Source organism: Triticum dicoccoides, chromosome 6B (genome assembly GCF_002162155.2).
Source record: "Triticum dicoccoides isolate Atlit2015 ecotype Zavitan chromosome 6B, WEW_v2.0, whole genome shotgun sequence".
NCBI classification, from domain to species: Eukaryota; Viridiplantae; Streptophyta; class Magnoliopsida; order Poales; family Poaceae; genus Triticum; species Triticum dicoccoides.
This window is the reverse complement of record NC_041391.1, coordinates 239,100,164-239,115,277: the sequence shown is the minus strand read 5'-3', so window position 1 is coordinate 239,115,277 and position 15,114 is coordinate 239,100,164. Positions and strand designations below refer to the sequence as shown.

The window sequence follows — 15,114 nt, the reverse complement described above, 5'->3', positions numbered from 1 at the left end:
CCTCTCATGTAACAGGGTCGGAGCCACCTCGAACGCGTGCAGGATGCAAATCGAAGAAGATAGACAAGATCTGCACCAGGTTTTTCAGGTTGGCATTCCGCAAGCACATTTTTCTCAAAAAAAGAATGTCGTGGCGCTAACAAACCAGTGAACAAAAATTTCATATCTACAAACAAGGATTTCGCTGCAGCAGCTGTATAATCAATTTTCTCTCGTGTAAATTCCTCGCGGTGGATCTTGTTTTTCTCGCCAACTGCGCAGCGCCGGCGACTGCCCCTTCGGCGAGGACTGCCGTTTCCTCCATCGCGTTCCCAGCGGCCACCAGGAACCCGACCAGGCCGTTGCCAAGAAGATGAGCAAGCTGGACCTAGGCGGCGACCCGGCACCAGCCACCGTCAAGACTCGGCTCTGCAAGAACCACGGCGCGCCGGAGGGGTGCAAGTGGGGGGAGAGGTGCCACTTCGCGCACGGCGACGGCGAGCTCGGCAAGCCCATGGGACCCGGGAGCAGCTTCAAGACCAGGCTGTGCGTGAGCTTCGTTGCCGGCGGGTCGTGCGCCTTCGCCGGCAGGTGCCACTTCGCCCATGGCGACGACGAGCTGCGCAGGCCAGACGCGTCTTGAGGGTCTCAAGATCAAAACGTTTCTCTTCCTCATGGTGTTTGTGATGATCGGCTAGTGAGTATCGTCTGCATACTACTTTCGTTCTCGGAAATGCATAAACAGAAGCTCTGCATCCCGTCAAAAAAAAAAGCTCTGCATCTCCTATCGGTAAACAGACCGATAAATTTCTTGTCGATCCATGCCGTAGCCCGATGGTTTTCCAGTTCAGTGGAGGAATGATCTAAAGGCAAAACTAAAAATGGAGTGGAAGAAACCCACTTGTTGTCAAAATTATAGACTATGAATAGAAATATATATTTTTTGAAACGGAGGCAGCTTTTGCCTCCTCAATTAATAATTAAGAAGAAAATTGCCCAATTAGTTAAGGGAAAATCATGCAAAAACCGATACAATCATCAAACCATAAGCAGACTACTCACAAATGCTGAATAGGAACTTTGGTTCAGCTAGAAGCAAACATTTTCTTTTTCTCTATCAGCACAAGCATATTACCGTGAGCAACATTATACAAGTCTGATCCAAGAACATTATTTAAGCCGACTGATCTAAAGAACTACAGTAGCATTCCTATTGAGCTTCATTTCTATTGCCCTCTTTCCTCTCCCGGAGGAATCTCGTCTCAAGGTAAGAACTAGCACAAGCGGTGCTATGGCACACCTTGTTCTACAATGGGTACGTTAATCAGGCAGATACCTCCTACATACAGACACAGCGTAGACCACGGCACACGGCATTTCAAGCAGGCATGATCACTCCTGATCTATGAATAGACGCTTGCGTTTGGAGCTTCTGTCCTCCTCGGGTGTCTCTGCAACAACCATCTGCTCCTGAAGAACCAAACCTCGGTTCCGGCAAAGTTTCCTTATCGGTGTTCGTTGCGCACATGGCTCCATCTGTTCTCGCTCTTCAGCAGAGAGGCTGTGCGCCGTCCTGTGCGGCATCAGTTCTTGCCCTTCAGGGACGACTTCTTTCATAAGCTAAAAACAGGTAGGAAAGATCAGATCATTTGAGAAATTAAAATCTCCTACAGCATCTGATGAATTATGATACTGTGTGCTTTTATCTTGCCCGCAAAGGGGGACTAGGGAGAGAAAATGAGTCACTCGTTTAGCAAATATAGGAGCCATTTCAGAGGAAGATGCAAACAGAGTCAATAAAATTTCTTCCTAAGTTAGGAGGGTCAAGATGATTTCTGTTGCAAACTAAATAAAGGATGCTAAGCTGATGGGTCCAAGACAATAAACTGCATAAATGGCCCATCTAGTCAGGGGGCAGACAGCCCTAGTCACTAAACAAGGTATACAACCTTATTAGTTTGGAAAGTTAGGATTAGATCCGTATGGACCATGTTATCCATCCTTCTATAAGAGAGGATGTGCACTCACCTATGATCAACCAACCATATGCTAGTTCTTATCTCCTGCTGCCTCCTCTAACCCTGTTACCTTGCTCTTCCTTCTTAAGCCTAATCTGATCTACCCTATGATTTAACCTAAGGACCATTACAAAAGCAGCAGCACCATGCAGTCATAGTGGTACTCAAATCAAATAGAAAGCTGTTTCTATTTATCAATTTCTATTAACAGAAGTCAATACAGGTTTTACTGCTCTTGCATGAATGCACTACAAACAATAAGGTTGACCATCCAGGTCAAATATTAAAATACCGTAAGAGAGCTCTATGATCAGAAACAGTACCTTCCAATCTCTGTAATCGTATCTGAAAACAAAATGGCTGTAGGACACTTCTCCTGACGCTATGGCACTAGCAGCAGGCGCATTTCGTGGATCTGCGCAAGGCCAACAGAATTATGGAAGATACACGAGCATCTCTGTGGTACTATTAAAGCACAAATGAAACCATAGGAGAAAATTCTTACAGACTATATGGTGCCCATTGTCATCAATGTTTATTGCCACCCTGCCATCTTTAACTAGGAAAGACAGTGCAAAAACATTCTCAACCGTTTGGGCAAATGATTGTCTGTTCAAAACAAGGGTCTCCAGCCTCGCACGCTTATTTTTCCTTAGGATATCAAATACAACAGTCACATTCCGGTCAGTGTCTGTCTTTGCTCCCTCCGAAGAATCGGCAAGCTGCACATTAAGAAGATGATATGAATCCACTATTGGAGGTGATCATACATTTCTGACAAAAATAATAATGCTATGGCAGGGAAAGAAGTCTAGCTAGCAACCCAGAAACTCAATAGTGGCTACAGAAGATAGCAAACATATGAATGGTACTGCCTAATATGTGTCTTTCAAAAAAAACAGAAGGTGATTGATAATTTACCCAGATGATAAGTGCCACACGTGTGGCACAAAGTAACACCGCCCTGACGTTTTTTATAACTAAAATTGCCATACCGAAAAAGAAAAAAAAAACCCAAAAGACTGAAACTTGCCATCCAAACAGAAAGTTGCCATGCTTCACAATTAAAGTTGACATCCTCGAGTAACTAAACTTGCCAGCAAAAAACGTCAGGGCGGAATTGCTTCGTGCCACACGTGTGGCACTTATCAGGGTTCTAACTTTAAGCATAGAATTAATTAAGATTTACACAACAGTAACCAAAGATTGTTCAAACTATGTCGCCCATCAATAACAGAAGGCAAACAGATGGCAAAACAAATCATGGGAGAAGTGTACAAATGGATGTTATTAATCTCTAGTGCTTTATTAATTATGCTAGACAAAAGCATGTGAATACCTCTTCTGGACAAGTATTTTCAGTTGGCCTGGCACTTCTTTTTCTACTAACAACTGAAAGCTTACGCTGCTTTACTTCTGTATCCATGGGTCCAAGCCTGCAAGGATTAAGAGCATGCATGGTTTAAGTCATATACCAAGTAGGCACTGCAAAAAAATGTTGAGAACTAATAAGAAGAAAGGAGCTTAATTACATGGTGCAGCATCCAGGCGCAGCCCTGAAGACATGTGAAGCAGAAAGCCCAACATCAGCCCAGCGCAACGAGACAGGCTCGGAATCAAGGGTTGCTTGCTGCCCAAATTTCTTCAGCAATGCTGTTACGAAATCAGAAGGTGTGATTCCTTCACTTGACTGGGACCTCACGGATTTTACCAACGTGCTTGTGATGTCCAGCAGAGCCTCTGCATCCGCTACTTGCTCCCTGGGTCTCTGCACTGCATTGTGGAAGGACATCTCAAATTGGGTTTTTTATATAGCATAAATATTTCAAAGCTCCAACCAGTAAAACATAGAAAATAGTAGACATTTTCTTTTACGTAAGGGCTTGTTCCAGTAGGAGAGGGGGATTTGGATTTTAGCTATAGAAATCCTTTGGATTCAAGGCGTGTTCAGTAGTCCACCACGGCTGCTAAATCCTCAACTCCGTCGCCGGTAGCCAGCAGCCAGCTTCTCTCGTTAACTCCCGGAGCGAGCATTCTGTTCGGTGCGCTAGCTTCTTGCTAAAATCGATCCGCCAGGCCGGAAGCCCACAAACAACGAATCTGGCCCACACATAGCCCATCTAACTCCCCATCTCCTGGTCAACAAAGAACATCAGACGCCCACGAGCGGACATCGAGGTCATCAGGAGTCGGGGATGGGAGCAGCGGCCGTGGCTCCCACGCTGCTCCTAGCGGATTGGAACGGCAGCGGCGGAGGAGAATAGGGACGGCAGGCAGCGAGCGGGGAGGGCGGCGGTCGGACTTGTATGGTCAATGGGCTCGGCAGCCTCCTCGCTGGCTCCCTTGGGTTGGTGTGAGGAACGAGAGAAGGAGGAGAACGTGGGGATAGAGCGGTCGTGCGGGATGAGCTCGAATTGGTACGCCCGATGTTCACTTGGCGGTGGCAATCGCTGGTAATTTCAGTCAAACTCTAGCTCCGTCGATTTCTGAGAGCTCGATTAATCCAACTCCACGACTCCGCCGATTTTACACTACGCCCATAGCCAGCTTCTCACTCCCATAGCCAGGTTTTGGACCGTTTGGCTGGGCTCCTCATCTGGAGTTGAGGAGTTGAGAAGTTGGAGGGCTACCGAACACGCCCTCAGTCTAACCTTTCAAAAAATCCAAAATCCCTCATCAACACCCATTTAGCAAACATTTTGACATGCCACAGTGAGCTCAAGGCACGGCAATACTCGCCCACGTTTGTCTGGAAATGCAATCTTGCAGACAAACAGCCACGCATTGTGTGACAAGATCAAAATGTGTTCCACATGAACATGCAAGAACAACCTGCAGTCTATTTATGATGCATACTCCTAAGTCAGCTCCATTCTACCGTATGACACAGAAATACAGAATACTTCAGAAAGCTCCAAAATAAAACAAGGTAGAACTACGAACATGACATGAAAGTAAGCTTATGATCATGCCGCACATTCTATGAGTCACGGCAAAGCTACATGAACACAAGTTCATATCATTTGCTCGGTGGTGTACTTCTAGTGATGTCCCCTAGACATATTTAGTTTTTAGAGCAGTTTGCTTCTAGTAGTTTAGGTCCGTCTGAATCCGTTATTAGAAAATAAATACACGGTCCGTTTCACACTTGGAGATTATTACAACTTGTGATTGTACATTGTGGTGACTTAGACAGACTGATAGACCCGGTCAAAAGGGCCGGGGCTCTTTTTATGTCATGGCTATAGTCCCCAGTTCACCCATCTGAGAGAGGAAAAATAATCGCGGGTTGCAAGAGCAGGATAGTATGATTATTCATGGTCTTACCTTGCTCGTGCAAGCTCTCCACCTGCGTGATGATGGAGGCGAACTTGTCGGAGTCCTCCTTCGCCATGTCATCCCTCTCCTCTGCGCAACACAAACACGCGCACACGAAAACAACTCAGAATCGGACCGCGCCAAACCCCCGAAATGGAACCGCGGAAGGAACCCGAACAGGAGGGGCGTACCGTTGATGAGGCTCTTCATGGCGTGGTACTGGGACCGGAGCATCCGGCGCTCCGCCAGCCCCTGCTGCTGCTGCTGCCGCCTGCCGCCGCCGCCGGCCTCGCCGCGGCCCTCTGCCCCGGACCCCTCCGCCGCCGCCGCCGCCGCCATGGGGAAACTGACCTAACCCTAGGCCCCAAATCGATCCCCAACCCTAGATAGCGCTGCGCGGCTGAGAGCGACGGGGGAAGGGAAGGGAAGGGCGGGTGGGGGTGGGGGAATGGAAAATTTCGCCGAAAATTTGGAGATGGGGAGGGAATAAGAAGCAGAGGCGGGGGATTTGAAAGCTCCGCCTCCGCGGTCGCGGGTGGGATGCGGTGCGCACGAAGTTTTTGATTTTGCGGCCGCCGGTTGAGTCCCGACCCCGCCGGTTGAATTTGCGGAGCGCGGGTTGAATGGGCCCACCCAGCAGTGACGGGGCCAGACGGTGAGAGGCCGTCGAGGTGCGGAAGATCTTTTTCTTTCGGCAGATGATGATAGGCGCCGGTGTGCCGGCCGGGCTGTTTCCATGTGTGGCCTATGATTCGCTGTATGAGCATTTTGGTGGATCATGCAATCGGTCGTTCCGTAAAACTCGTTTACGGTATTTTGAATTTTGCGGGACGCTTGGTCAGAGCAGATCCCTTCATACCGAGCTCGTATATTTAGTACGTACCAAAGTTCATACATAAGAGCATCTCCAACAGCCGCGCTATAGCGCCGCGCGCAAAAAACCTGTTAGCGCGCGCGCTGCGCCCGCTCCAGCAGCCGCGCTAAAATGCAGCGCGCGCGCCGCTCCAGCAGCGCGCACAAAATATTTTTTTTAATTTTCGAACGCATAGATAAAATAAAAAGTAGATAGATTGCATAAATAAAAAACGATACAAAGGTATTTTACATCGGTGCAACTAGATAGATAGTTCGAAAGCATAGATAAACTACAGCGCAACTAGATAGAAACTACTCTAAGTCGCTATCATCATCACCATCGCTATCATCCTCGGCGGTGTCGTCCGAGGTGTCTAGCCAGATGTCCAGCCACCGATCATCGTCCGACGTGAAGAACGACTGCCCACCTGCTGCAACGATGTCGGACTGCGCATTCGCCAACGCCTTCCGCTGACGCCTTTCCAACCGCTTCTCGCGGCGCCTTTGCGTGTCCTCCTCGCGGCGCCTTGCCCAGTAGGCCTGCTCGTAGGCGATGTCCTCCGGGTGGCGCTGGCGCCACTCCGCATGACCCGCTCGTCCTCCTGGGCGACGAGGAGGCGGCGTTGCCGCTCGGCGTGCTCCGCACGGTCTTCCGTTGTGTTCAGACGAGGCAGAGGGGCGAGGTTGAGAGCTTGCTGGAGCGTGTACACATCTTGAAAGTTCATCTGGCCGCGCGGCCGGCCTAGGCGCCACGCCGCCGCGTGTACGCGCGGGCGGCCTGGCGCGCCGTCCCGTACGTGCCGAGGCCGAGCCGGAGTTCACCGGAGCGTATCTCCGCGGTGTAGACGTCGTTGGGGCGCAGGCGGACGCTGCGGTAGCCGGACGCTCCTCGGCGGTGCGGCGGCATGGCGGCGCGTCGGTGGCGAGGCGCTGGAGCGGCGGAGGTGCGTCGGTGGCGCGTCGGTGGCGGGGCGCTGGAGCGGCGGAGGCGTGTCGGTGGCGGGGCGCTGGAGCGGCGCGTGGCAGAGAGAGGAAGAGGAGAAGAGGAGGTGCGAGAGAGGCGCGTGGCGCGCGCCGCATTTTATAGGCGCGCCGGAAGCGGTGCGCAAAATATGGCGCGCGAGCTGGCGTTTTTTCGTGCGCGCGCAAGCGGTTCCCGCGCGCGTGATTTTCCCGCCGCCGCTGGAGCGCGGCAAAACGCCCCACGCGCGCTAAAGGCTGCGTTTACCGCGCGCGCGTCGTTTCGCGCGGCCGTTGGAGATGCTCTAAAAACGGAAATTAAACATAGCATACGGAAGTTCATACTACAGGTTGCATACTAGTCTACTTCTCATCGCTGTCGCCGCTGTCGTTCCCATAGTTGGCGTCCTCGCGGGGCGGGTTGCCGCGGAGGTAGTGGTACACAAAGGTGCTAGAGAGGACCTGCGCAAGCTTGTACGCCTCGAAGAGCGTCGGGACGCGTGCGGCCACAGCTTCATCTCCGGCGGCGGCTGCCTCCTTGGCCTCGAACCACGCCTTCTCTGCCTCCGGGCGGCGATTGAGCGCGGGGGAGAAGATGCGGTCGAGACGAAGGAAGATCGTCCACACTCGAGCGCCGATGTCGCGCCCCCGCGGCTCCCTCCGCCGTTCGTCCACCTGCTGACGGACGAAGGAGCTCCCAGCCTCCGCGTCATGGTTGCGCTTGCAGGGTGGGTCGTCGACATGCCCGCCGCGGCCGTTGTTCCCGCTGCTTCCGCCAAGTCCCCCTTGTCCACCCCAACCGGCACCCGCCGACGACATCTCCGACAAGTTTAGGTGGGTATACGCGCCGGATATCTAGGCTGAACTTCGCGGGATTTCTCGTCGGAGGAGAGAAAACGCGACGGAGGGGAATGGGCGAATGGGAGGAAGCCAGATGTGAACCCTAAATCGACCCGGAGCTGGCATATATATCGGAATCGTGGGCGGTTTACGGGCCTCCCGCAAATGTTTACGAGTCGGGCCCTTGTTAAGGCATATCTCTCCCTTAGTGTTTTTGGTGATCGATGACAATGCATTTGCGGATTAATCTTGTGCATTGAGCATTTCAGATAATCTATCATATGGCACAAGACGATTCGTGCCTCTCGGAGATATAAAGTTAAGACGATGATTTTTACTGGGTTTCTTTTTCGATGGACTTGAGTCGCAGGAAAATCGTACTATTAAGAGGGGGGTCCGGATCGGAAAGGTTTGGGTGGAATCATCACATACACATCTTCTTTTGCACCCACCTTCCATCTCGCTTCTTCCGAGTTCCACTGTTTTTCTGGAAACTTGTCCTAGGGCTAACCAGCGGTAGTACCGCTCTGGGCAGCACTAGTACCGCTTGTAAGCGGTACTTCCAATGATCCAGTATCTCGTGTACTACCACTTATTTAGAGTGTTTTGTTGTCTATTTTAGTTCAACGGAAGTAGCGCGGCAGTAGGGATGTAGTACCGCTTACGGTGTAGTGTACAGGAAGCAACGGTGGTAGGGGAAAGTACGGTGACAGTACCGCAGAAGCGGTACTACCGCGCCCTGCTGCCGTGTTGGAAATATGCCCTAGAGGCAATAATAAATTAGTTATTATTATATTTCCTTGTTCATGATAATCGTTTATTATCCATGCTATAATTGTATTGATAGGAAACTCAGATACATGTGTGGATACATAGACAACACCATGTCCCTAGTAAGCCTCTAGTTGACTAGCTCGTTGATCAATAGATGGTTACGGTTTCCTGACCATGGACATTGGATGTCATTGATAACGGGATCACATCATTAGGAGAATGATATGATGGACAAGACCCAATCCTAAGCATAGCATAGAGATCGTGTAGTTCGTATGCTAAAGCTTTTCTAATGTCAAGTATCTTTTCCTTAGACCATGAGATTGTGCAACTCCCGGATACCGTAGGAATGCTTTGGGTGTACCAAACGTTACAATGTAACTGGGTGGCTATAAAGGTGCACTACAGGTATCTCCGAAAGTGTCTGTTGGGTTGGCACGAATCGAGACTGGGATTTGTCACTCCGTGTAAACGGAGAGGTATCTCTGGGCCCACTCAGTAGGACATCATCATAATGTGCACAATGTGACCAAGGGGTTGATCACGGGATGATGTGTTACGGAACGAGTAAAGGGACTTGCCGGTAACGAGATTGAACAAGGTATCGGTATACCGACGATCGAATCTCGGGCAAGTAAAATACCGCTAGACAAAGGGAATTGTATACGGGATCGATTGAGTCCTTGACATCGTGGTTCATCCGATGAGATCATCGTGGAACATGTAGGAGCCAACATGGGTATCCAGATCCCGCTGTTGGTTATTGACCGGAGAACGTCTCGGTCATGTCTACATGTCTCCCGAACCCGTAGGGTCTACACACTTAAGGTTCGATGACGCTAGGGTTATAAAGGAAGTTTGTATGTGGTTACCGAATGTTGTTCGGAGTCCCGGATGAGATCCCGGACGTCACGAGGAGTTTCGGAATGATCCGGAGGTAAAGATTTATATATGGGAAGTCCTGTTTTGGTCACCGGAAAAGTTTCAGGCGATATCGGTAATGTACCGGGACCACCGGGAGGGTCCCGGGGGTCCACCAAGTGGGGCCACCTGCCCCAGAAGGCTGCGTGGGCCAAGTGTGGGAGGGGACCAGCCCCTAGGTGGGCTGGTGCGCCCCCCACAAGGGGCCAAGGCGCAAGGGAGAGTGGGAGGGGGCAAACCCTAGTCCAGATGGGCCTTAAGGCCCACCTAGTGGGCGCCTCCCCTCTCTCCCCCTCTTGCCCGCCTCCCCAAGTCCCATCTAGGGCTGGCCGCACCCCTTGGGGTGGGAAACCCTAAAGGGGGCGCAACCCCCCTTCTCCCCTATATAAATAGAGGCCTGGGGCTGCCCATAACACATGAGAACTTCTCCCTCTTGGTGCAGCCCTACCTCTCTCCCTACTCCTCCTCTCCCGTGGTGCTTGGCGAAGCCCTGCTGGATTGCCACGCTCCTCCTCCACCACCACGCCGTTGTGCTGCTGTTGGATGGAGTCTTCCTCAACCTCTCCCTCTCTCCTTGCTGAATCAAGGCGTGGGAGACGTCACCGGGCTGTACGTGTGTTGAACGCGGAGGTGCCGTCCGTTCGGCACTAAGATCTCCGGTGATTTGAATCACGACGAGTACGACTCCATCAACCCCATTCACTTGAACGCTTCCGCTTAGAAATCTACAAGGGTATGTAGATGCACTCTCCTTCCCCTCGTTGCTGGTTTCTCCATAGATAGATCTTGATGACACGTAGGAAAATTTTGAATTTCTGCTACGTTCCCCAACAGTGGTATCAGAGCTAGGTCTATTGCGTAGATTCTTTGCACGAGTAGAACACAAAGTAGTTGTGGGCGTTGATTTTGTTCAATATGCTTACCGTTACTAGTCCAATCTTGTTTCGACGGTATTGTGGGATGAAGCGGCCCGGACCGACCTTACACGTACTCTTACGTGAGACAGGTTCCACCGACTGACATGCACTTGGTGCATAAGGTGGCTAGTGGGTGCCAGTCTCTCCCACTTTAGTCGGAACGGATTCGATGAAAAGGGTCCTTATGAAGGGTAAATAGTAATTGGCATATCACGTTGTGGTTTTGCGTAGGTAAGAAACGTTCTTGCTAGAAACCCATAGCAGCCACGTAAAACATGCAACAACAATTAGAGGACGTCTAACTTGTTTTTGCAGGGTATGCTATGTGATGTGATATGGCCAAAGGATGTGATGAATGAATATATGTGATGTATGAGATTGATCATGTTCTTGTAATAGGATTCACGACTTGCATGTCGATGAGTATGACAACCGGCAGGAGCCATAGGAGTTGTCTTTATTTATTGTATGACCTGCGTGTCATTAAAGAATGCCATGTAATTACTTTACTTTATTGCTAACCGGTAGCCATAGTAGTAGAAGTAATAGTTGGCGAGACAACTTCATGAAGACACGATGATGGAGATCATGATGATGGAGATCATGGTGTCATGCCGGTGACGATGATGATCATGGGGCCCCGAAGATGGAGATCAAAAGGAGCAAAACGATATTGGCCATATCATGTCACTATTTGATTGCATGTGATGTTTATCATGTTTATGCATCTTGTTTACTTAGAACGACGGTAGTAAATAAGATGATCCCTTACAACAATTTCAAGAAGTGTTCTCCCCTAACTGTGCACCGTTGCTACAGTTCGTCGCTTCTAAGCACCACGTGATGATCGGGTGTGATGGATTCTTACGTTCACATACAACGGGTGTAAGACAGTTTTACACAGCGAAAACACTTAGGGTTAACTTGACGAGCCTAGCATGTACAGACATGGCCTCGGAACACGGAGACCGAAAGGTCGAGCATGAGTCGTATAGTAGATACGATCAACATGAAGATGTTCACCGATGATGACTAGTCCGTCTCACGTGATGATCGGACACGGCCTAGTTGACTCGGATCATGTAATCACTTAGATGACCAGAGGGATGTCTATCTGAGTGGGAGTTCATAAGATGAACTTAATTATCCTGAACATAGTCAAAAGGATTTTGCAAATTATGTCGTAGCTCGCGCTTTAGTTCTACTATTTTAGATATGTTCCTAGAGAAAATATAGTTGAAAGTTGAAAGTAGCGATTATGCGGACAGTAGAAAGCTTATGTCCTTAATGCACTGCTCAGTGTGCTGAACCCCAAACGTCGTTTGTGGATGTTGCGAACATCGGACATACACGTTTTGATAACTACGTGATAGTTCAGTTAAACGGTTTAGAGTTGAGGCAGTAAAGACGTTTTCGAAACATCGCGGAACATATGAGATGTTTCAAGGGCTGAAATTGGGATTTCAGGCTCATGCCCACGTCAAGAGGTATGAGACCTCCGACGATTTTCTTAGCCTGCAAACTAAGGGAGAAAAGCTCAATCGTTGAGCTTGTGCTCAGATTGTCTGAGTGCAACAATCACTTGAATCGAGTGGGAGTTGATCTTCCAGATGAGATAGTGATGTTTCCCCAAAGTCATTGCCACCAAGCTGCTAGAGCTTCGTGATGAACTATAACATATCAGGGATAGATATGATGATCCTTGAAATGTTCGTGATGTTTGACACCGCGAAAGTAGAAATCAAGAAGGAGCATCAATTGTTGATGGTTGGTGAAACCACTAGTTTCAAGAAGGGCAAGGGAACAAAGGGATACTTCATGAAACGGCAATTCAGCTGCTGCTCTAGTGAAGAAACCCAAGGTCGAACCCAAACCCGAGACTAAGTGCTTCTGTAATAAGGGGAATAACCACTGGAGCAGAATTACCCTAGATACTTGGTAGATGAGAAGGCTGGCAAGGTCGATAGAAGTATATTGGATATACATTATGTTAATGTGTACTTTACTAGTACTCCTAGTAGCACCAGGGTATTAGATATCGGTTCGGTTGCTAAGTGTTAGTAACTCGAAATAAAAGAGCTACGGAATAAACTGAGACTAGCTAAAGGTGAGCTGACGATATGTGTTGGAAGTGTTTCCAAGTTTGATGTGATCAAACATCGCACGCTCCCTCTACCATCAAGATTAGTATTAAACCTGAATGGTTTATTGAATCTCGATCGTAGTGATACACATGTTCATGCCAAAAGATAGTAATGATAGTACCACCTACTTGTGGCACTGCCACGTAAGTCATATCGGTATAAAATGCATGAAGAAGCTCCATGTTGATGGATCTTTGGACTCACTCATTTTTGAAAAGTTTGAGACATGCGAACCATGTCTATTGGTATATATGCATGAAGAAACTCCATGCAAATGGACCGTTTGAACTCACTTGATTTTGAATCACTTGAGACATGCAAATCATACCACATGGGCAAGATGACTGAAAGCCTCATTTTAGTAAGACGGAACAAGATAGCAACTCATTGGAAGTAACACATTTTGATGTGTGCAGTCCAATGAGTGCTGAGGCATGCAGTGAATATCGTTATGTTCTTACTTCACAGATGATTCGAGTAGATGTTGAGAATATTTTCTTGATGAAACACAAGTCTGAATTATTGAATGGTTCAAGTAATTTCAGAGTGAAGTAGAAGATCATTGTGACAAGAGGATAAAATGTCTATGATATGATCATAGAGATGAATATCTGAGTTACGAGTTTTGGCACACAATTAAGACATTGTGGAAATTGTTTTGCAATTAATACCGCCTGGAACACCATAGTGTGATGGTATGTCCGAACATCATAGTTGCACCTTATTGGATATGGTGCGTACCATGATGTCTCTTATCGAATTACCACTATTGTTCATGGGTTAGGCATTAGAGACAACCACATTCACTTTAAATAGGGCACCACGTAATTCCGTTGAGACGACACCGTTTGAATTATGGTTTGGAGAAACCTAAGTTGTCATTTCTTAAAAGTTTGGGGCTGCGACGCTTATGTGAAAAAGTTTCAGGTTGATAAGCTCGAACCCAAAGCGGATAAAATGCATCTTCATAGGACACCCAAAACAGTTGGGTATACCTCCTAATTCAGATCCGAAAGCAACAAGATTGTTTCTTAAATCGGGTCCTTTCTCGAGGAAAGGTTTCTCTCGAAAGAATTGAGTGGAAGGATGGTGGAGACTTGATATGGTTATTGAACCATCACTTCAACCAGTGTGTATCAGGGCACAGGAAGTTGTTCATGTGGCACCTACACCAATTGAAGTAGAAGCTTATGATAGTGATCATGAAGTTTTGGATCAAGTCACTGCCGTACCTCATAGGGTGACAAGGATACATACTACTTCAGAGTGGTACAGTAATCCTGTCTTGAAGGTCATGTTGCTAGACAACAATGAACCTACGAGCTATGGAGAAGCGATGGTGGGCCCAAATTCCGACAAATGGTTAAGAAACCATGAAATCCGAGATAGGATCCATGTATCAGAACAAAGCATGGACTTTGGTGGACTTGCCCGATGATCGGCAAGACATTGAGATAAATGGATCTTTAAGAAGAAGACGGACGTGGACGGTAATGTCACCGTCTATGAAGCTCGACTTGTGGCAAGGAGTTTTTCACAAGTTCAAGGAGTTGACTACGATGAGATTTTCTCATCCGTAGCGATGCTTAAAGTCCGTCGGAATCACGTTAGCACAAGCTGCATTTATGAAATCTGGCAGATGGATGTCAAAACGAGTTTCCTTACCAGTCGTAAGGAAAGGTTGTATGCGATACAATCAGAAAGGTTTTGTCGATCCTAAGGATGCTAAAAGGTATGCTAGCTCCAGCGATCCTTCCATGGACTGGAATAAGCATCTCGGAGTTGGAATGTGCGCTTTGATAAGATGATCAAAGATTTTGGGGTTATACAAAGTTTATGAGAAACTTGTATTTCCAAAGAAGTGAGTGGGAGCACTATAGAATTTCTGATGAGTATATGTTGTTGACATATATTGATGATCAGAAATGACGTAGGATTTCTGGAAAGCATATAGGGTTATTTGAAAAGTGTTTTTCAATGGAAAACCTGGATTAAGCTACTTGAGCATTGAGCATCAAGATCTATAAGGATAGATCAAAACACTTAATGGTACTTTCAAATGAGCACATACCTTGACATGATCTTGAAGGTGTTCAAGATGGACCAGTCAAAGAAGGAGTTCTTGCCTGAATTGTAAGGTACAAAGTTAAGACTTAAAAGCTCGACCACGGCAGAATAGAGAGAAAGGACGAAGGTCGTCCCCTATGCTTAAGACGTAGGCTCTTCAGTATGCTATGCTGTGTACCGCACCTGAAGTGTGCCTTGCCATGAGTCAGTCAAGGGGTACAAGAGTGATCCATGAATGGACCACAGGATAGCGGTCAAAGTTATCCTTAGTAACTAGTGGACTAAGGAATTTTCCCGATTATGGAGGTGGTAAAAGAGTTC

At 48.1% G+C, this 15,114-nt stretch overlaps 1 protein-coding gene across 1 annotated transcript; it reads right to left on the bottom strand.

Annotated features, from left to right (window-relative positions):
* Positions 1-1,014: 1,014 nt before the first annotated feature.
* On the bottom strand, positions 1,015-5,901 carry LOC119323239 (non-structural maintenance of chromosomes element 4 homolog A-like). The gene is made up of 7 exons (XM_037596841.1): positions 5,507-5,901; positions 5,325-5,405; positions 3,530-3,770; positions 3,337-3,433; positions 2,503-2,719; positions 2,321-2,412; positions 1,015-1,599 (listed from the first exon to the last, which is right to left on the bottom strand). The coding sequence occupies exons 1-7, from the start codon at positions 5,652-5,654 to the stop codon at positions 1,372-1,374; spliced, it is 1,104 nt and encodes a 367-aa protein (XP_037452738.1). The 5' UTR covers positions 5,655-5,901; the 3' UTR covers positions 1,015-1,371.
* Positions 5,902-15,114: the final 9,213 nt, after the last annotated feature.